General features: G+C 34.0%; 3 protein-coding genes across 4 annotated transcripts; 1 reads left to right on the top strand and 2 right to left on the bottom strand.

Annotated features, from left to right (window-relative positions):
* Positions 1-431: 431 nt before the first annotated feature.
* LOC127792822 (thioredoxin-like protein Clot) lies at positions 432-2,577 on the bottom strand. Its single transcript, XM_052323424.1, has 2 exons — positions 2,357-2,577; positions 432-856 (listed from the first exon to the last, which is right to left on the bottom strand). Exons 1-2 carry the CDS (start codon positions 2,499-2,501, stop codon positions 609-611), a joined length of 393 nt encoding a protein of 130 aa, XP_052179384.1. The 5' UTR covers positions 2,502-2,577; the 3' UTR covers positions 432-608.
* A 7,892-nt stretch (positions 2,578-10,469) lies between these two features.
* On the top strand, positions 10,470-15,128 carry LOC127793208 (S-adenosyl-L-methionine-dependent uroporphyrinogen III methyltransferase, chloroplastic). Of its 2 annotated transcripts, XM_052324011.1 has the most exons (6): positions 10,470-11,192; positions 12,418-12,495; positions 12,631-12,700; positions 13,677-13,954; positions 14,418-14,520; positions 14,628-14,776. In XM_052324011.1, the coding sequence occupies exons 1-5, from the start codon at positions 10,644-10,646 to the stop codon at positions 14,496-14,498; spliced, it is 1,056 nt and encodes a 351-aa protein (XP_052179971.1). In that variant the 5' UTR covers positions 10,470-10,643; the 3' UTR covers positions 14,499-14,520; positions 14,628-14,776. The 2 variants fall into 2 exon arrangements, with proteins under 2 accessions (XP_052179971.1, XP_052179970.1); XM_052324010.1 differs by lacking the exon at positions 14,418-14,520 and having other exon boundaries at positions 10,478-11,192; positions 14,628-15,128.
* Positions 15,129-17,453: 2,325 nt separating this feature from the next.
* LOC127792798 (O-fucosyltransferase 20-like) lies at positions 17,454-20,541 on the bottom strand. The gene is made up of 6 exons (XM_052323386.1): positions 19,744-20,541; positions 19,160-19,328; positions 18,813-18,902; positions 18,422-18,705; positions 18,077-18,335; positions 17,454-17,889 (listed from the first exon to the last, which is right to left on the bottom strand). Exons 1-6 carry the CDS (start codon positions 20,310-20,312, stop codon positions 17,623-17,625), a joined length of 1,638 nt encoding a protein of 545 aa, XP_052179346.1. The 5' UTR covers positions 20,313-20,541; the 3' UTR covers positions 17,454-17,622.
* Between the last annotated feature and the right edge of the window lie 1,944 nt (positions 20,542-22,485).

The following is a 22,485-nucleotide window of genomic DNA, read 5'->3' as shown; positions in this document are numbered from 1 at the left end:
GGAACCAAAGTAACCAGGGGCCATGTTACAACCGTTGGAAACGAATAGGAGGAAATTTCTAGGCCATTCTGCTCCAGCTAAACAAATAGGTGGAAAATCGTTTTTTGAAAGTTCACTTTAAATGTATATAAATTATAATCGCATCTAAATTTACTGAAAGATGAATTAAGAGAAAAGGGTGCTCTCCCAAGACTAATTAGGCAAAGCTTGGAACATGAATTATAAATATATATATATATAATATCAAGAAAATTCCTGGATTAGTGACCGATGACGTCAAACTTATGATCTGCGAAATACGGTTATTACAAAGGGGCCGAGCATGCTGCTAGTAAGGACGATAAAAAATAGAGATTAGTAGAAAAGCAACGACTTGGGCTTCCCAGCAACTGATTTATATGGGTTTAATTCACTTGTGCTTGCAACGTGAATCACATTATAACATGGTAATAGTATTTCATTGGCCACTGTACTGCAGATCATTGCATAAGTGCATTAGCAAATGTGTAAGTGCAACTGATAAGAACCGACAGGTTTAGTTGCCCTGATTATTTCATAACCTATAGATCTCTTTAGCCATCCTTACTAAGGAAGACAACATCTTATCTTCAGGCAAGAAGATCATCAATTTTGTGCTCAAGGTGAGCTTCATGGTCTTCAAGGCGCCCTTTGATGGCATCATCTTCCCATCGAATAAGTGTGGGAACTCGAGCGAGCTTAAACTTTGAATCAATCCTCCAAGGATGATTGGGATTCCTCCAGGTAGGTCTATCACCGACATAAGCTCGAAGAAGTGCCACATCATCTGCTGATGCTTCCAGCTTCTTATAGATTATAGGTTCAGCTCTCACACAGTCTGGAGGCAGAAAAACGGCAAGTTCACGATTTAGTCACTGTGTTTTTCCAACAAAAACAGTTAGATAAAGTGATTAAACCATACTTTCCCACCAGACAGGGAATGTGCATAAAAAATTATCTAGTCCAACCAATTGTATTTAATACTACTATAAACAGAAAGAGTGGGCTCTGTTTTATTTGAAATTCTGTTTCTTCTTGGAAATTAATTGAATCACAAAAGTTGTTTTCTCATAAGATCATCTTAAAATTAAAAAAAAAATGGCAACCAATGAGACAAGTAACGTGAAATGGTTTAAGTAGGCGGGAGCTTGGGCGGGGGGTGAAGGAAGGGGGTGCTCCTATGCTTTAAACTCAGTCACCTAGTTTGTTTGTGCACCCAAAAAGTCATTCTAGGTGTTCAAAGAAAATAAAACCAAAAACTGGGAAGTCAATGGGATGCATTTGAGCTCTATTTCATTTTCTGACCAGAAAAGATACTAGGTTTTCCCAAAAATAAATGCATTTTCACATATCAGCCTCTCTCTAACATTCTTCCTTTAATTTCTTCTGTTTTTCCCCTTTTGGGGAAAAAAAAATCAGCAAGTGGCTGTCTGATCTGCAAGCTATGGATTATTTCCATCAAAGACTCTTTTCAACTGGTGAAGCTGTAACCATCACATAAACACCCAGAAAGCATAATGGCATCCTTTCTAAATCACCACACAAGAAAACTAAAGATGAGTTACTCTGCTTGGACATGCATTGCATGGACAGTTGTGATAAAGCAAACTAGAATATCTCCACAATGACACTTCAAAGATTCTCAATTCATGTCCCTGAATTTCTTCCTGCTCCCTGTACAAACCTTCTTCTTGCTAAGATACGAGTTTGAATTGTTTTTCTACGTAAATGGATCTCTTCGGTGCACATCCATAAACTAAATTCATTGTGTCCCCAACTGAGTTATTGTGTCTATACAACTTACAGCTCCCATACACTTACACTGCACTCATACGCATCAAAATATTAACATGTATCAGCTGCCACCAGTCGAACCATGGCACAGCAATCTTCCTGTTCCTCAATCTAAAACACTGAACCCAGTCATTAGCTTTAGCTGTGTTAGAACAGCTTGGCCCAAGGAATTTATACTTTACCAAATTATCAAAAAAGGATTCCTAAATCCCCCAACCATCTAGCCTGGATTTCCAAGACCGAACAGACATTTTCTTAAGAAAGACTTCATCTTATCATCTACAACGTAATAGTTCTAGCAACTAAGCTTTTACAGAGTTGTACCAACAATGCAACATTCAGATCCCACATATCCATACAGTGAAAGATCCATTCAAGAGAAAAATCATCGAACCACCACCACTAGACTAGAGCATCGGTAAACAACAAATTCCGACCCAAAACAAAAGGCAATTTTTCTTCATCCAATCGATAGAAATGGTCTCCCAAAGAATTTCTTACAGAGAAGGTAAGGATGGGAATGGGTAAGCAGTAAATTTAGTACCAGGACACCAACTGAGACAGGTGGAAGGGTCTTTGTCGGCCAAGAAGAGGATAAGATTGGTTTTGTTTTCCGCTGCTTCCGATTTGAACTTCTCCATCACCTCCCCGAAGTTCGCTACCGTCGCGTCCAGCGTGTGGAGCGGCATTTTTATCCCACTTTCTCTAGGGCTTTCGCGTTCTCTCTAGGCTTAGGGTTTCAGAATCGGTTCCTTCCCTGTCCGTGGCTTGAATTGCTCATATATATATATATATATATAGAGAGAGAGAGAGAGAGAGAGAGAGAGAGCTAAAAGTACCTAAATGACCCTTTTAATTTGAATTCATTACTACCGTGGAATTAATGCCCTCTGTCACCTATTTCTCGGCAAAAAAAGGTAAAATTACTCGCCTTTTAAAGTCACTAGACACTGTTCTATGCATGTGATAAGAATTAATCATGATATATGATAATACACCAGATAAAAAATATAATATATGATACTTGTAAGGAGCCACGGCTATAAAAGGGTGAAATTCTCGTACTGCGACTATTATGACTAAACATGTATTCTTGGGTGTAATTTATTATCTGAGAATTAATCGTACTATGCTTATGGAGCTCTGTCACCTATTTCTTGAGTTAAATATTGGGATAGATATATCCTATTCAAAATTTTACGAGTATGTCATGTTTATAATATTAATAGCTATAGCTAGTAGTTTCTAATAGAGATAACTCTTAAAAGAATTTAAGTTACTGATAATTAATCCCTAAAAAGTATGTGATTGTAGGGGTAAATTATCATTAGTATCTTATAATTTATTTCAATTAAGTCGACTAGATGATAAGTAAATAAATTTGATGACATGTTATAGTCAATTTATCACAAATAGTCACCAAATAACCTCATCACTCATTTACCTTACAATACAAAAATAATTAGTGCCATAATTACCTTAGATATGATAACTTATTTACATATTTTATCTCATTTAATTTTTTTTATAATATTTAATAAATATTAAAAGGATTTTTCTATTGAGGGACACTCATTAACAAAATACATATTAAAAAGTCTTTTACAAACACCCATAAAAATAATACTTCTGGAAAGGCCAAAGTGAATGGTTGGGATGAGAACTGAGAAGGGCCATTAAATTGAAGCCTTTGAAAAGTGCCATTACTAGGTACAATATTACTAGTAGCTTTTCCTTATATAATGTGACTAAAAATGTGGATATTTAGTTTGGTTCATCCTCAATTTGGGATTCATATATAAAACTTGTCACTGCAATCAATTTTGGTGGCACTTCTTAACAAACTGTCACTCACAATGCCACTAAGATTCAAGATTTAGCATTAGCTAGGTTCAGCTTGCTTTCTAGATTTTGGGGAAATGAATTACCAATTTGAGCCTAAAGATCTGTATCCAAATGGTCCCGTTAGTTTGGTCAAGCTCATGTGTTTTTCTTTATGGAAAAAACAGTAATTATCCTTCATCGTGATATATGTAAGATTTTTATATATAACTCTTCTCTTTAAGGGTGTTTGGTATGGGAGGAGTTTTTAAATTTTTGAGATTCATGATTCTTAGGAATACTCATGAAAATCTTTGATTCCCAAGATTTATACAATTCTATGTTTGAATCGATTTAAACATTTTTAGAAATGTTGCGTATTCTTTTCTGAGAATAATACATTTCTGTATTTGGTTTAAATGTAACATTCTTGGGAATTCATGTTCTTTTTTTAAAATTATTCTTATTTAATTTTTATTTAAAAATAATAAATTTCTTTTACTATATAAAATATTGGGACCTACAATATCTTTAGAAAATAAAAAAAATATTATTTTTATACACATTATGTATATATATGCATGTGTATATATATATGTTTGTATGAATATCTACTTTAATATATATAATATTTTATAATAAATAATATAAAAGGGTAAGGGGCGTTTTAGTCTTTTTATTTATTAAAAACATTCCCACATCCATGGGAAACTTGGATTCCCAACCTTCCATGAAAATCTTTTTATGAGAAATTTACTTAAAAATCATTCTTGGGAATCCTATTTCCTAGAATTCTTTTTATAAAAAAGTTATACCAAACATGGGAATACAGATTCTCAACCTAACATTCCCAGAAATCTTAAAATTTCTCCGATACCAAACGCCCCCTTAGGGTGCGTTTGATTGCAATGGTGGAATTTGGATGAAAAAAAAATGAATTCTAGGGAATTGAATTCTAGGGAAAATGAATTCCTGAAAATTAGAAGTCTAAACTATTTGATTGGTATAATTTTTTACTTGAAAAATAATGTTATTTTCCATCTTTTGGTGCTTGATTGGTAATATTTTCTATAGAATTTGATCATTTTTCTAACATTTTGTGTTTGATAGGCATTATTTTATATATAAAATGACACATTTTTCATGGAATTCAATAATGAAAATGTATTGAAAAATACTGACTGAGAGATATATAGAGACACACACACATATATATATATACACAATCACACATACACATCCCCGCACACAACATATATATACATAAATATATATATATATACATATAGATACACATATATATATGCACATATACATACATATGAAAACGAAAAGCATACTAGGTTGCTGCAAATTTGTTTTCTGTCCCTCTCGTTCGCTTGCTGCAAATATACATATATATTTTCTCTCTCGCTCGCTCTCCCTCTCGTTTGCTTTCTGTCCATCTCTCGTTGCAAATTTGTTTCTAGGGAAGTTGAAGAAGAAGATGATGAGAGTAGCATAATGGGTTGCTGCTTCAATTGTCTGAAAAATTGGAGCTCCTCCCCTCTCCCAAGGAATTTGGTTTCCATGATTTGAAGAAAGAGGCCATCACGTGACCAAAAAAGGGAAAATGAATTCCCAGGAAAAACTTGGCTGTCAAACACTACACAAATGAAAAATTGGGTAGAAAAAATGTGTTTTTCAAGGAAAAAACTAGCTATCAAATGGGGCCTTATAGTCATTTGACTTCCTCAACCTGAAAATGAACCTATCATGTTCTTCAATTTTCAATTTTGCTACAATCACATACTTCATCTCTCACAGGATTACACACGACATATGTTGGTTCCTTAAGGTATGACCACTCAAGAGGGGGTGAATTGAGTGATTATTTTTTTTTCTTTTAATGAATATTCTTTATTAATAATTATTTAAAAAAATATATTTGATAAATATAATAAATTATATTTAAGATTAATAATTAATGCAAGCCAAAAAATATAACAAAAATAAATAATATGAGGCACAACACAATTTATAGTGGTTCGGTGTTTTACACACCTAATCTACTCTCTTAAGATCTAACCATCCTGGGGGTTTTACTAAATCAAAATCACAAAGGTTTTTACACTAGCTCACTTTGGAACCTAGAAACACACCTAGATTACAACAGGTTTTAGACAACCACTATACCAAGGTTTTCTTCATAACTTACACCGGAAACTAGATTCATCTAGATTTTAATGGTTCTAGGAAACCTATATAATTCATAATGGTAATTTAAATGTTACAAATAATTTATCCATACTTGGACACAAATAAGCAATTAAGAATAAATTATACAAGACAATAATATTTAAAGAAATAAATAAATTTGTAATCTCAAATGGAGAAGTTCAGATTTGTTGTAGAAGACTTGAAGAATTTTTCTTCTCTTGCCTTGTGACTCTTCAGTGGATGTGCAATAATATTTCGAGAGTCTTAAATTGCTTGGATGTTTTGTTTGAGAGTGTTTGAGAGCTTTCGGGTACTTTGAATCATGGTTGATAAACTCCCGATTTTATGGGTACAATTTTACGATTTTTTGCACTGAAAACCCTTACAATTTTACCATTTTGAAGTTGAATCGTACTTGATTTTACGATTTTACATGTCGAAGACCCTCTTACGATTTTACGATTTTAACAATCTTGCTTTGAATATGCAATGAAAACACTTAGATACTCAAAAAATGAGTTTGGAGAGTATTTCTAACTATTTTGTGCACTTTTCCAACGTTAAAAAATCTAATCATTATAATAGAAAAACTTAGTATAACTTAAAATTAATATATGCACTTAAATATTTAGGATGGTTTGTAAATCAACTGGTAAAGGAAGGCTTTGACTAACTTGAGTATGTGGGATCAAATCATGGGAGGTTCATATATTTGTTAAAATTCTTTTTGAGTTATATATGTTATAAAAATATTATATAAATTAATCTAAAATATATTAATTTTTTTTAATAGAAAATAATATATTTGATAATACAAAAAAATATTTAATAAATTAATCTTAAAAATATATTTAAAAAATAGTTTTAATAGAAAATAATATTTTTAATAATGCATATCCTATGAAAATATTTTATAAATTAATTTAAAAAATATTTAAAAATATTTGTAATAGAAAATAATATTTTTGGTAATACATATGCTATGAAAAATATTTTATAAATTAATAAAAAATAATTCGGTACTACAATTAATATATTTAAAAAAATACTCTTTTTGTTAATCACCAAAAATACTATAATTTGTATATTAAAAATTTTATTTTTGTAAATCATCAAAACTTAATTAATATGAGAAAGTTTGCTTAATAAGATACACGTGCACTGTCATTGGGTCATCGGCGAGGGACCCACTGGTCGATGGCGACCGACCCATTGCCTCTCTCACTAACGATCTTTGTTTCCTCTCTCCCCCTCACCATTGACCATTGTTTCATCTCTTATCCTTCACCATCAACCACTGTTTCCTCCCTCTTTCTTACTGGTGATTTTTGTTTTCTTTTCTTCCCTCTCTATTTCCTCCATTTTCTCTTGCTCGCGCCCTACTAACAGTGCGCGTGTATTTCATGCATAATCTTGTGAGAGATGAGATATATAATTGTAGCAAAATCGAAGATTGAGAAATATAATATGTTCACTTTCAAGTTGAGGGGAGAGAAGAGAAATGAAGAGAAGACTTTGGAGGGCATGTGTTACCCGCATGCCTATATATAATTTAAGTGATCATCTTGAAAAATTACAATCAATATTCCCATAAACTTAAAAACTTGAAAAACAATTAATCCTTGCTGTTAAATTTTTTAAAGTGCCTAAAATGCCCTCTTAACTGTCTCTCTCTCTCTCTCTTGATTTTTGTATATGATGATTGATTCAGTCTTTACAAATCTCACTTACATTTACAAAAATGCTGTTGTTTTCCTTTTTAAAATACACGACGTGGAAATGCATATGCTGGAAAGACCGGCTTACAAAATAAAAAAGTCTTCCTTAATTGTCTTTCAAAATCATTAGTATAGTAGAACTCAGATAAAGAAAAATAAAACAGTAAACAAAAGTGTCCATAGTGCAGAAGAGAGCAATTAATTAATTAATAAGATGTTGGCATGAATTATTAATTAATTAGTTCCCAATCTTTTGGGAACAATTAGGAATTTAAATGAAAATAAATACCCATATGGGATCAACTTTCTCCAGTATTAAGTATATTACTGTTACATGGACGGATGGTGCGTGGTCCTTGTGTTGATTAATTGACTAATACCAAGTAACTCAATTTGAAAAGTCTTTGAGGGAACTGGAACAAATGAATCAAACCACAACCAGAAGGTAAGCAAACGGCCTGGTCAAAGCAGGGCTGCTTCCTTATCAGAGGAAGCTTCTGCAGCTGCCCTATATACTTGCTCGCCAAGGAAATTGACTTCCACAACAAAACCTCATGTTTCTTCTGTTAAATCTCATATATATATATATATATATGTAAAAGCCCATAATATACTCCATCTTCAACCAGCTCTCACGCAAAGACCCCCGCATTCATCATCATCATCTTCTTCCTTGCTGCTCAGCCTTCATTTCAACAACCGTATAGACTCTTAATTGGAAATTAATTAATTCATGGCCGCCTTCTCATCAGTTTTCTTCAGGTGGTTCTTCAAGGGATCGTCGAAGTCTTCCAAAGTCTCAGATGACGCCGGCGGCAGCCAACGTCGTCGACCGGAAATGGCTTCCTCAGGGAAACGGACGGAGAAGAAATCGCGTGGAGCTCCGCCGATAGTGATTTCGTACTTCCCCATCAACTCTAATGTCTCTCGCTTGTAGAATTAGAATTAAACCCCCCTAGCTAGCTACTAAACGTCATGAAGCTACCATATTCCCAACTACTGGGAGGACACCTCTCTCGCTTTGATCGATGGTGGAGTTGTTTCTCATCATCTATCTGATCTGAACGTTAAAATTGCCGCCCATCGATGGGCCAAGTTACTTTTCTGGATGGAGTTTGGGCGGGCGGGCGGGGAATAAAGCATTGCTGATTCATTGGGTTGAAGTTTAGTAGTTTAATGAATTTGTTTGATTAACTTAATTGTTGTGGATTTTGTTTTTCGTTAGTGAGCAATAATATATAGTTCAACCCGTAGCTGCTGCTGGGCCAACAAATTTGTAAATTTAGCCATCTCTGTTTTGCTTAATTTTAAAAATTGCCCAAAATTTTTGTTTGAATAGTGATGAGAACTTAAAAAACTATTTGATCATATTCAATATTATTGGTATTGGAGATAGTGAGTGATCTCACAACAAAAACTCATAATATGGTGGCAAGGGCCAATTCAAACAAGCCAAACTAACGGGGGCTGAATCAAATAAAAACAAAAAAGGTTAGGTTTCTACGTACCCCTCGATTCTTTTAAAAAAGAAAAAAAAAAAACTTTTCTAATTAAAAAAAATAAATAAAAACTCTCCACATAAGTCATAAAACTGTCCACTCAGCACCTAACACGTAGGCTTAGAAAAACAAACGCCTCTGTACTGATGTATTTCTCACTTTTGGCCTTGAAAATGCGTATAAGATACGCTTTCAAGAATTACTTCATAAAAAATAAAATAACATGTTTAATAAATGCTTTTGAAATGTTATTATTAAGAACAAAATGTTTCATATAAGAACAGAAAAGTTTACTCTCGTATTTCAAAGAATTATTTTACACAAAATAAAATTATATAATAATAATAATAATAATAATAATAATAATACAAAAAACTTAATTTTTTTATATTTCAAATAACAACAACCATAATAATAATAAATATATTACAAATAACTCATCTCTTAGCCCAAAAAAGAACAAATCACTCATTTTTATTTTTTTTTAAAAGGGTAAGTTGTCTCAAGGAGTGGGTTGGGTTAGGTGGAAACTAAGGTTGTCTAGATTATAAATTTGAACTTTCTCGTGTTCTTTATTATATCTTTAATTATTTTTTATATATCAAAAAGACAAATTTGAAAATTAAAAAGTGTCTATATATAAAAATGCAATTTAATAAATTGATATTTTTTTTATTAAATTTTAATAATATCATTATCAACTCACCTATCATTAAATTAAAAACACACATAATAATAATAGATGAACATATCCCTAATAATATAAGAAGATAATTTATTTTTTAAATGTACTATTTGTTAAAATGAATAAGATAAGATTATATTAAAATAATATTTGAATATTTTTTGGATCAAGATATAAAATAATTAAGATAAGATTGAGAAATATTTAAAAAATTTATCAAATTAATTGTTAAAATTTTAAAATGTATCAAAAGATATATATTTTTTATTTATAAAATTCAAGATATGCTTCTTTAAAGGAAGAGAGATAAACATATTTGAAAAGTGTTATATAAGAAGTTACGTGACTTCTTTAATAAAAATTATTAGATAATTTTAATAAATATATTAAAAATAATAAAATTTAAAATATTTTTTATATCTTAATTTTTTTAATATATACCTTAATTGACAAACAGTACAACGCTTGAATGACCGTTGACCACCGGGTGGCAACTGGCAAGTTGCAAATGGGTACACAGTTGTAGCGGATAAGAACTTCTCATTCCTCTTACTTATATATATATATATATATTTATTTATTTATAAATCTCCCTTTCGATACCTCACCGAAGCCCTCAAGGAACACGCCCCTGTCAAATCCCCAAAAGCTACAATTTCTGCCTTCTCGTCTCACCAGAGTTCAAAGCACAGCCCAACTCAAACACCACCACCTTCCCCCCCCCCCCCCCCGCCCGCGCTCTCTCTCTCTACATATATATATATATATATATACGCGCAGACACACATGTATATACCTCACTATATGGGCTATGTTCATTGAACACATACAGTACAGCCTCCCTCCAGGGGTTTATCAAGCTTCATTTTTCTTCCCCTTTTTTCATCTTAAGATTGTAAATTGGAAGAGATGGCTCTCCTCAACAGGCTTCCTTCGATCTCTTCTTCAACCCAATTCAGAAAACAATCGAATTCCCAGAACCTCTCCCCAGTTTGCTCCCTCCAATTCACACCCCATTCTCCCTCGCCCTTCACGGAAAAACACTCCATCGAGCGCTACCAGAGGGACCAATGGCTGTACAAGAACCAGCTGACCCGACCCCTTTCCTGGCCTCTCCGACCCCACGATCCCAGCTCAATCCGGGACCACGACATTGCCCTGCAGCTGCCGGAGCTGAAGCGGCTGCTCGAGGTGCTGAGAGAGAAGAGAGAGAGAGGAGGCTCCGGCGGCGGCGAAGGCGAAGGAGAAGGAGAAGGAAGAGGCCCCGGGAACGTTTTCTTGGTGGGTACCGGGCCGGGTGACCCGGAGCTGTTGACATTGAAGGCTGTGAGGGTGATTGGGGGCGCTGATCTTTTGTTGTATGATCGGTTGGTGTCCAATGAGGTGTTGGATTTGGTGGGTCCTGATGCGAGACTGCTGTATGTTGGCAAGACTGCTGGGTACCATAGCCGGACCCAGGTCAGTGATGCATCTACATTTTCATCTTGTTTGTATCTATATTTGTGGCTATTTTACCTTTTTTCATGTGTTGGTAGGTTTCTGTCAAATGGGTATCTCTTGGTTTTCTGTTTTGCAAATTAATTGTTTCCTGATTTTGGTGAATTAGAATTGTGGGTTTGCTTCATTTGTTGGTTGGATAACTTTTATAATTGGGTGTTGCTTCTTTGTTTCCTACCAATTGGTGTTGGCCATTTAGTTTCCTCAATCTTGTTTGTGTGGTCTACAGCAACAGTGTATTAAGTCTTTTTTCCATTATGCCGAATTGATTACATGAATTTTAGTTTGTCAATTATTTCTCTTATGTATCTGGTCTGACAAGTAAATTCAATGATGCTCCTTCAAAAAAAGAAATGTTTGACCTTTAAAATGATTATGTTGCTCATAACAAATTGAAGTCAAATACTCAAAGCTTTCGATACACACAACTCAAACAAGCATTTTATTGTGTTATATGTTAATTATATGTTAAACCAAGTCAAATATGAGTATTATAGTGCTTGAATCTTTGTGCAAAGTCCCCCAGTACTCATTTGTAAAATAAAGAAATGATGATCATCTGGTTTATATTAGTTATTTATCAACCGGTCTAATATATGTTAAGTCTGTGTTATGTCTTCCTAGTAGAAAGAAAACCCTGAAACAGGATGAAGCATTTGATTTCTATAGAAGAATTGGCCGAGAACACCCACACATTGACTCAAACTTTGATGGAAATATTTTCCATTTTAAATTTGTTGCCAGCTTTAGAGAATGGTCGAATACATAAAAGAATGCTTGAGGGAGCAATTATCTCATCTCGCTTTCTGGGAGTACTGTTGGTGGGTTAGTCTCCAAAAGTCAAAACTACTCAGAATTCAAAATCAATAGAAAAACTGATTTATGTGATATGATGTTTTCCATTTCGAAGCATAATCTATTCCACAAGTAAAACATTTTTTTCTAAATTATGCGCACCAAACACTAAATTTTATGGAATATGTTTTCCAAAATGGAATTAAAGCAAGCAGAGAATGGAGAAAGGTCGGGGAGAACTAGTAATAACTGTTGCGGCAAAGTAAGGAGTATGATCATCTTCAGCTTAATATTTGTCACTTGTAATTTTCTTTCTTTTGTTCCCAGCGTGTTCTTAACTATCAAATAATAATCATTGCGTAAGACACTTATTTTGTGAGATTACTTGCAGGAGGAGATTCATGAGTTGCTCTTGAGCTTTGCAGAAGCTGGGGCTACTGTTGTAAGACTTAAAGGAGGGGATCCCCTGGTCAGTGCCTACTAGAAATGTTAAGATCTCATAGTAATGGTTTAGATGAGAGTACTATGGACTTGTTAAACATCTTTTTTTCCCCTGCAACACACATTTTTTTCACCATCCTGTTCTTTTTGGGTTTCTCATTAGGTGTTTGGGAGGGGTGGGGAGGAGATGGACTTCTTGCAACAACAAGGGATCCATGTGCAAGTCATTCCAGGTAAGCATCATTAGTCTGTAGAACTGTGTCAAGTCTCAACAACAGGATAAAACTCCTAGTTTTTAATTTCCCTGATTGACTTGCAGTCAAACTTGCTCCAAGGAATAAATTTCCATGTTTAGTATGATGATATTGAGTTCCTTTTGTTGGTATTCTAGAAACTCTCGTGCATCACTTTTTTTATCAGAACACCTTGGAGCAGTTTTGTGTTGTGTAGATTTGAAGATAAAGTTGAATATATCAAAGATAGCCAAACAAATTGTAAAGAGATTTTTTTGGTGTGTGTTGAAAGATTAGTTAGAGTGAACCATTAGGGAAAGTTGCCATAATAGATGTGAGAATCTGTTACAGGGATTGACTACGGGGATTTTTGTAGCATCAAAAAGAGGGTCCCTGTTGTACGAGGCTCCCCACTTTCTGAGTGTAGGGGGAGGGTCATTTTTGTACTGGTCTTATCACTGCTTTGCAACAAGGCTGTTTTACTACTAAAACTCGTGACCTTCTAGCAGTTGCTACCAAAGATTTGTATAACTTCCGCTGTGTAAAATGTGCTGCAGTATGCTCACCTTAAAGATACCTTTCCTTATCTCAAACCAAAAACTGACAATTTCTTGCTCAAAATGTGAGAATCTGTCCCATTCTACACTTACAGAAAGTGCTATCCATGTTGGAATTTAGACCCATGAGTAGAGGTTTGCACCCCTGGTTCTTTCAATTCTGGTACTAACAGAAGAATTTTGTTTATATGGGATAGAGGAGAAAGGGTATTTTACATAACCTTATTATGATATTAGGTGACCTAGATATGGAAGCCTTCTATGTTTCATATTCTGCTTCATATTACTCTTGCTCTTTATAACCAATCTAGAGTGGTCTCTTTGGCTGTGCTTTCATTAACAAATGGAGATATGATGCCTGAATCTTTAGAAAAAGTTAGGGGCAATGGCGAAAGACTGATATGTTCATTGCTTTATAGGTATCACTGCTGCTTCAGGAATAGCAGCAGAGCTAGGGATTCCTTTAACACATCGAGGTGTTGCAAATAGTGTCAGATTTCTTACGGGCCACTCAAGGAAAGGAGGAACAGACCCCCTATTTGTAGCAGAGAATGCAGCTGACCCCGATTCAACATTGGTTGTTTATATGGGCTTGTCAACTCTTCCTTCACTCGCTCAAAAGTTGATACATCATGGTTTGCCTCCAGACACACCGGCTGCTGCAGTTGAGCGAGGGACCACCCCTCAACAACGCATGGTACATGCAAATATTGACTTGACCTTATTTTTATTGATTTAATTTCCACTTTCTATGTCTTATTTCTATTTCTTGCAGCAGGTCCTAAATAATATGGAACATTTTCAAGTATACTAAAACGAGGATTAATTTAATTTATATGAATACCTTGTAAAAACAATCATATGAATACTAAAGTTTATTGGATCATATGGAGTCATGCCTAGAAATTCCAGATGACACTCCTTATTTAACTGTTTAAATAGCCTTAATATTTGTGAACCCACAGAGATTCGAGAAAAAAAAGAAAGAAAGATTGCACTAGCCTATGTTACTCTTACTGAAGACTAGATTAAGTTTATTCTGAGTACACCTCTTTGTTGTTTTTTTTTTTTTTGGCTAAGTTATTCTTAATGCACTTTTAATAGCGTTCAGTGTTAAATTAATTGAGATCATTTCTTTTCATTTGGTTTCCAAATGAAAGTTGCCTGGAATGAGATCATTTCTTTTCATCTGGTCTCCAATGCTGCCTCAAAGAATAAGATGCAAACTATGTGGAATATGAGTTTCTGGCAAATTTGATCCAAGTACAATCTCTTTGGTCGACCTTCTGGCCTCAGTTTTATACTGTACTGCATGTTAAAACTTCCCAGTTTCTTGGAATTAATGGCTGATTGCTTTCTCAATCTTTCAGGTTTTTGCTGAACTGAAGAACCTTGCTGACAAAATTTCATCGGCCCAATTTGTATCACCTACACTGATAATTATCGGAAAAGTTGTTGCACTATCACCATTCTGGCCCCATTTCTCCAAGGATGCACCCTTCTTACTGGAGGCTCAATAAGATATCTGGCATAGGTGAGGAATTTTTTTCCCAGGAGACTTCCATCGCTCCCTTGGAGCTTCTTTGTTTGGTAAATCTGGCTGCTTTTGATGGATGGAGTCTATTTTGGAGCATGGTATGCTTCTAAATCAGTGTTAAATAGAGAGCATTCAAACTTGAGCCTCAACATGGATTGGTTAAAATTAAGCCAAGATTATGAAAAGTGTAGTATAGGTCCATTGCTAACAGATGAGAGAATGAAAGAAATTTTGTTTGATTCTTTAAGGTATTTCATTAGATGGGCCTCACTTTGTAATCCAAATAACATCAGAAATTTGCCAGTTTTTACAATTAATTCTAATTCTTGCCCCAGTTTTGAGCCTCATTGATGTTGGGCTGAAGTTGTGTGGGGCAATGCCACCTTGTTTGTTATTTAAGCATGATGTCTTCTCCAGCAAGACATGGTTTGCTGGAGGAGATGATTGAGATCTAAGTCTTAGGTCCATGAATTTTAGCACTCAATGATAAATCCCATTATGGCATAAATATTATTTTTCATAATTTTGATGTGAAAATAGTCTTAAATGGATAAATTATACTCGATAATTCTGAGACTTAGATATAAATATGTATCGTGTTTCACTTTTTAAAAATTATGTTGACCATTCTTGTTTAAAAGTAATATCAAATTATTTTCTGAGATTAGATTTAAGTTATACGTATGAGAATGCTCTTCATTTACCTTGGCATGAACTGAAAATAAATAAGCGCTTTTTTTTTTTTTTTGGTATCTTTTTAGGTATCATTTGTTAGAATGAGGAAGATAAAGTTATATTAAAATAAAGTTATAATATTTTCTGGATCAAGATGTTGAATAATCAAGATAAAGTTGAGAAATATTTTAAAATTTTTATCAAATTATTTGTTAAATTTTTTGAAATACATTGAAAAAGATATATGAAATTTTTTTTCTTATTTGTAAGATTTGAAATATGTTTATTTGGAGGGAGCAAGAAAAATATATATGAAAAATGTAAAATAAAAAGTTATCTGACTTCTTTCCAAAGGTTTCAGTAAAGTTTAACAAACACATTAGATTGGAATGCTTTTTGAACTTTACCTTTTTCGATTTATATCTTAATTAATAAATATTATCTCAAGTGGCATTTGTTAAAATAAACAAGATAAAAGAATATTAAGATATGGTTGAAATGTGCCCTTAAGGCATGGGGTAAGTGGTAAAGCTCCCAAGTTTTCTTGGGAGTGGTAGGGGTTCGACTCTTGGTAGAGGCAAAAATGCCCTATTTGGTAGAGATTGATCGTGTGTCCGTTTGGGAGTGTATAAATTTATGATCGCATCCGAATTCATCGAGAATTGTATTTTTTTTCCTATATGTTTGTTAAATGTATACAATAAGTACCAAGATAAAGATTTTTTTTAATTAAAATATCTTTATTACTAAATTCATTCAAAACTTTATGTTAATATCAATAACAAATTTATGATTAAAATAGTATTCTATGATTAATGTGAATTATTAAAAAATAAAAAAAATAGTGTTTTATTTTCTAAATTCATATTCAAAAATAGATTTTAAAAAGACTTAGTAAAAATAATTATTGATAAAATTACAATAATTTCACATAGATAATTAAAAATTTAAAAAATTAGTGAGAGGAATTTGTATTAGATAATAAAATATATATAGAAAGTAATTTAAATTTTAAAAATTGCCAAAACATATGACAATTTAAAAATATATTAAATAATATTAATTATAAGACTTAAATAAATAAGATATTTTAAAATCAACTTTATTATAAAAATAAAATTTAATAAATTTAAATTTTATAAATATATTAAATGACATTAATTATCTTATCAAGGATATATGAGTAATTTAAGTTTATCTATAAAATATCAAATAAATTTATCTAGAGATAGGGGTTAGATAAAATTTTTAATAAAAAATAAATAAGAAGTCATGTAAGTATTTTTTTAGAAAATATCATATAAGTTTAATAAACGCGTTGAAAATGACAAATATCTAAAATGTTTCTTATATATCATCTTTTTTATTTTATATATTTATTAATAAACACTACCTTAGTAAATAAAAACCTTCCCTAATAAATTAATTTCGTGGAAGTGGGTTGTGACATTCTTCATTCATTAGCAAGTTTCTCTTTTCATACATTCAGAACCTGGAAGGAAGATTCAACTTTCAAGCTTGAACAGTACTAAAGAACATGGAGAGACGTCATCCAAATCATTGTGGGATTGGAGTTCTAAAAAGTAAAAACAATTTGAGCAATCTATTATTTCTTTTTTAAGTTGACAAAATCTGCATAAATCGAAAAGCTTGTCGCGTAAGCCGTAAGCCCCTCATCATTCATGAAGAAGTTTTTCTTAAGCAAAACCATTAACCATGCACGGTTGCCATTTCCTTCACTTTCAAGAATCAAAAGTTGAAAATCGAAATAGTGTACAAGATGTTGAAAGGACAGCCAAGATGTTGAAAGGACAGCCTAATGCATAGAATTTCAAAAGGAATACAGCTCTATATATATACATTTATTGATCAGCCATAGATTGGATAATAGTACAAAGAATAAATCGGACTAAAAGCAAAAGAATCTGTCAACTTCCTAACCCTTCCTTCTGTGAAGGGAAAAAACAAAATGAAGCTATATATATGCTTATATCAACTAAATTATAACCTCAAAAAGTATAAAAAAAAAAAAAAACTATACATAAACAATAGAAGAAGTGAATTATGGTGTGCCATTCCTCGGTATATTATAAGCTTATATCAACTATAATTTAAGAAGCCATTCCTCGGTATTTGGAAATTCCACAGAGGCCTCATCGTATCTCAAGGTTTTGGGAGTTGAATAACATGGAAGATCGCGAATTTGAATCGTTGCACATGCATTCGGGGACTGGAAATTTTGTGACGTCTCTTCCAGCTTTGCTAGATCTCAGTTCTGGCTGGCCCAAGGATTCTTGGTGCAAGTCCATTATAATCTTGTTGAAGTCTGCTTCAAGAAGAGAAGCATTTAGGAAGTAAGGCAGCATCTTTCGTTTATTCGGAGTAATGTACTTTCTGTGCCCTGCATAAGCCCTGTGTCCCTGTGTGGTATACAAAGCCAGTTTTTAGAATAAAATCCCCAGTAGCAATGCAAAATTTATCGATAATTGTGATGAATGGGGCTATCAGAAGAAACGAAAGACTCAAAACAATGAATTTTGTGAAATCCTAAAGAGAGATAAGCCCAATTCAAATTTGTTCTGATTTTAATCTTAACGGTGGCAGTACCTGGATCGCATGGCCCATATTTCCACCGTGAGATGGCATGAAAACGTCGCTATTTTCAGCTACTATGTAGTCAATGGCAGCCATGAAGGAAGCCTTTCTTGCAAATGGTTCGAGTTCCCCGGGCAAAGCAAGGTCTTCCTTGTTGTACAAATTGGGAAATTCTCTGGTCAGTGGCAACAAGGCTTCTTCCCCTCCAAGTGGATTTCCCCCAGCCCAGTATATTCTTGCATCCTTTGGGGCTCCCAGAGCTTTAAGTAGCCTAGAAGACAACGCAAACAGTCTCTTTTAGCTTTGTAATGCTTTGATAAACAGCAAATAATCAGGCAAATAGCCATCAAATGTTACCTTGTAACCTCCAAGGCATTTAAGGGGCAGAGGCCAGCAAGCTTTCTGTCATGATAAGTCATGCTTGATTTTGAAGTCAAGAGCTCAGGTCGGAGCTTTCTCTCGTTTATTACTATCTCGTCATAATTGGTCCCCAAGCCGGGAAGACAACCCGTCCTCACCCACACATCCTTCTCCATGCGTAAATGCAGAGCGAGGTAAGGTCCCTTGCTCCTCATCCTGTCCGTGAGCTTGTTACCGAGTTCTAGGATTGGCGGGGCAAACTTCAGAGCATGAAATGCCACCTACAGACGAACAAATCATAGATCAATGGCTGCCATACTTAACACATGGTTAGTTAACTAGTTATCAAATATTACTGATTAATCGTCGTTAATTCAACACTAGATACCTTGCAACGAAGCTTCTGAAGATCCGAGGGAAGATTCTTGGAGAGCCGGGAATCCAGACCGCGAAGAAGCAGAACACCATCTCTCCTAAACTGCAAAACCAGCAAAAAATAGAACTAATAATAAGCACCTCTGTCCCACACACCAGCCAATGGCCAGAAACTAGTTATTTTAACATAAGACTATGTAAGGTTTCATCCAAAAACTCAAGCAAAAGCATCCAAGTGATGAGCCTCAATACCCTTGTACCAAGTTCATAATTCACACAGATAATAGATTTTAGGGCATCTTTTCATGATCATCTCCCATTTTCTGTAAAACTCTCTGTTTTAAGGAATGTCTCTAATACCTTTCTGAGATAATGAGCGCGAATCCATTGAGGGGTGGCATTGACCGGCATCATCCTCTCCTCCACCGGCCTCGACATTAAATGCGTTGATGGCAGTGATGAAACTATTCGAACATCACTGGCAAGAACTGCCTTGAAGTGATCCAAATCAAATATATCAGAAAACTCACTGCAATAAACAGAGCATGAAAAGCAGAAAAAAATTGTTAGTCTCCGCCTCCAAAATGCAATAAACCGAAACTTTCAATCTAAAAACTCATTTTGGTCATCCTGGAAATGAAAACAAAGCCACTTTGATCCAGGAAGTTTCCACAGAAAAATTAAAAATAAATGGTAAACAAAAACGATCATTATCCAAGAAATTGAACTTCGTAAATCAAAGCCACTTTTGTCCAGGAAATTTCCACAGAAAACATGAAGATGGGAACAAGTTGTGTCAATCATAACCCAAATGGGTGTTTGTTAAATGAAAAAAAAAATGATTAAAGACCTACATTTGGCCAGGAAAAAACCGAGTTATAAAGTGGGAAAAAAAAAAAAAACAAGTGAGAAAGGAAATAGAGAGATTGTAGAAAGTTAGAAACCTTTCATCACCCCAGATAACATTGACTTGCAGGATTGGAACAACCAGAGCAGCTCCAAGGATTCTTGCAATCACCACAGCATCAACAATCTGATTCCTCTGCTGGTTCATCCCACCGGAAACCACCACCATTAAATACTTTGTTCTATCTTTCACAATCTCTTGACTCCATTTCTTGTACTCCCCCCTGAAGCTCAAGCAAGGCCTGTACCCCAACCCGTCAGGTTGCTTCCAGAACCCACTCTTTTCCCCTACTCCATTTTTCATTGGGAAAACACCCAGCTGTGATCTCGAAAAGGTGTTTGGAGAGGATGATTCTTGACGGAAAATGGAACATGGGTTGGGAGGAAATGGAGTCAAAGGTTCGAGGTTGAACCACATCTTCAACATTCCGAGAAAGGCGCAGAGAAAGATGCAGAAAAGCCAGAACCTTGCGGTTTTCCATGGCTTGTTCTTGTTCTTGGAGGACTTCTTGGGAGAGACCAGGAGAGATTGGAGCGAAGAAGACGAGAGAGAGCCGATTATCTGAGATGGGACAGAGATGTACGCTTGCTTCTTGGATTTAGCCATGATAGACCCTTGAGGGCCTTTCTCAATTTAAACGAACGAACGGGCGGAGCTTTTCTTTGGCTTTCTCGGAAAGCCTCTGCAGATAGAAAATGAAAGAGAAAAGGAGAGTCAGTCAGCAATGGAGGGTGTTTGAGTTTCAGATGGTTCCTTGGGTCTAATCTAGTGAGTCTAAAACTGGGGAACTATTTTATACCGAATGTCAGGTTTTCAATTTGGAAACGTGCCCTTTGGGTTCTTGTGGAGGAATAAACCTGCTGGGTTTTTTAGGGTGAGGTCATGTTTGGCAGCTGAGAAAATGGGAGGGAAGCCAGGGGCGGCTTCAAATTTTCTTTTCCATTTATTTGCTTTCAGTTTCTCTTTTCTTTTCTTTTTTTTCTCTCCTGCCAAACATACCTTGGAGGAAAATTTATTTTGTTTCTGCCTCCGAGGCATCAACTCAACGGCAACGATTAGCATTGGAAAACAATACGCATCTGACGCGTGTTAATGTCAATGGTATTTTCGAAAAGAACAATATTTAAAATAATGATTAAATATTAATAAATATATTTTAATTGTATATTATATTAAATAATAAAATTATTTAAATATTAAAATTAAAATATAATAAATACATTTTATCCATAAATTAGACATATTCATTGATGATTAACTATTGCCCAATAATTAGAAATACCCTATTATATTATAAATGTAATAATGTCATTACTCTTTCAATTAAAGTAATATTCATTAAGTTTACTCTTATAATAATAATTAACAATACAATAAGACTTGTTATTGATGTAATGTCTCGAAATGACTTAATAATTTATTCATGCTAACAAACATACCATAAAGATGAGAGCGTCGAAATGGGGGTGGTGGGTGAGACAGACCCAGATCAGATCATCTAATCCATTATCCAGAGGGCTATTAAACAAGTGTGAATAAAATGATGAGATGCATTAACTAACTTCGTGCTTACTCAAATCCATTTAGCCTCTAATAATAATAATAATAATAATACTATTTATTTACTCAAACAACATAATAACGATATGTTTACATTTATAAGTCATAGTACTTGGTATCACAATTGTGTTAGAAATCGTATTTCAAGTTTTATTAATAATAAATATATTTAATTTTTAATATATAAATAATTCAATTAAGTATTTTAAAATATGATTAATTCATCATCAATTAATTAAATTAATAAAATAAATGTTATTAGTAAACAGGCCGCGCTTTAAAAGACGAGACGCGATGGCAGAAAGAATGGGACAGGTGAGTGGATGAGGGGAGTGTCGCGTAGCGGCGAGGCCAGTCGTGAAGTGGCAAGGAGGGCACACCATCCATTGTGGCGGAAAAACAGAATAAAGAGAGAGAGAGGTGTGAGGTGGCGCATGCATTTTTGCCACTTTCCCAATCGCGACAGCCTGTTTGTTTGTTTTCTAATATTTCGCAATTCCCAACAAATAATTTCACTCGATGTATCGAACCCAAAATCGCACTACCATTGGGGGACCTGCTTGCTAGCTGGCTCCAGCGCCTATCCACGCTGGCACCTCTCTTACGTGGCCGATAGTGACTTCCCCTCTCATTCCATGCTGGCATTACAATTATTTTTTCCATCAATCATTCATTCACTTCTTTCCTTTTCAATTTTTGTTTTTTTCAACGTCTGATAATGGTTTTACTGTTTGTATTTTTTTTAGTTCTTTTATAAGATCACATAAATTGACACGTAGATTTATAGAATGATAATTAAAGAACTAAAATGTCTTTACCTATATTATATTAAAAAAAATATAATATAATGTGGATGAGAACATTTTAGTCCTTTAACTCTTCTTCTGTAAGTCTGTCTGTAAATTTGTTTGACTCTCAATAATTTTTTTTGATAATTTATTTTAAATGCCAATAAAAAAGTTTTAAGATCATTAATTCCCATTTTAAATTATATATATATTTTAACTTTCGAGAAAAATGTTGGAATATTGCTGCTATAGTTAGCATTATTATTATTATTCCTATTTTGTTATGTTTACTTTGGTGGGAAGGCACTATCAGTGTCAATATGCTTTCCATTTCCAGAGGAGCCCATAAACCTAGGCAACACGCAAGTGGAATTTATTAGTTTTGTCAATTTCTAGTTGTTATTAAATGTTGTCTCATAATAGCTTATCCC

The sequence above is a fragment of the Diospyros lotus genome, unplaced genomic scaffold (assembly GCF_014633365.1).
Source record: "Diospyros lotus cultivar Yz01 unplaced genomic scaffold, ASM1463336v1 superscaf1, whole genome shotgun sequence".
NCBI lineage: Eukaryota > Viridiplantae > Streptophyta > Magnoliopsida > Ericales > Ebenaceae > Diospyros > Diospyros lotus.
The sequence above is the reverse complement of the archived record's forward strand: the minus strand, read 5'-3'. Positions and strand labels throughout refer to the sequence as shown.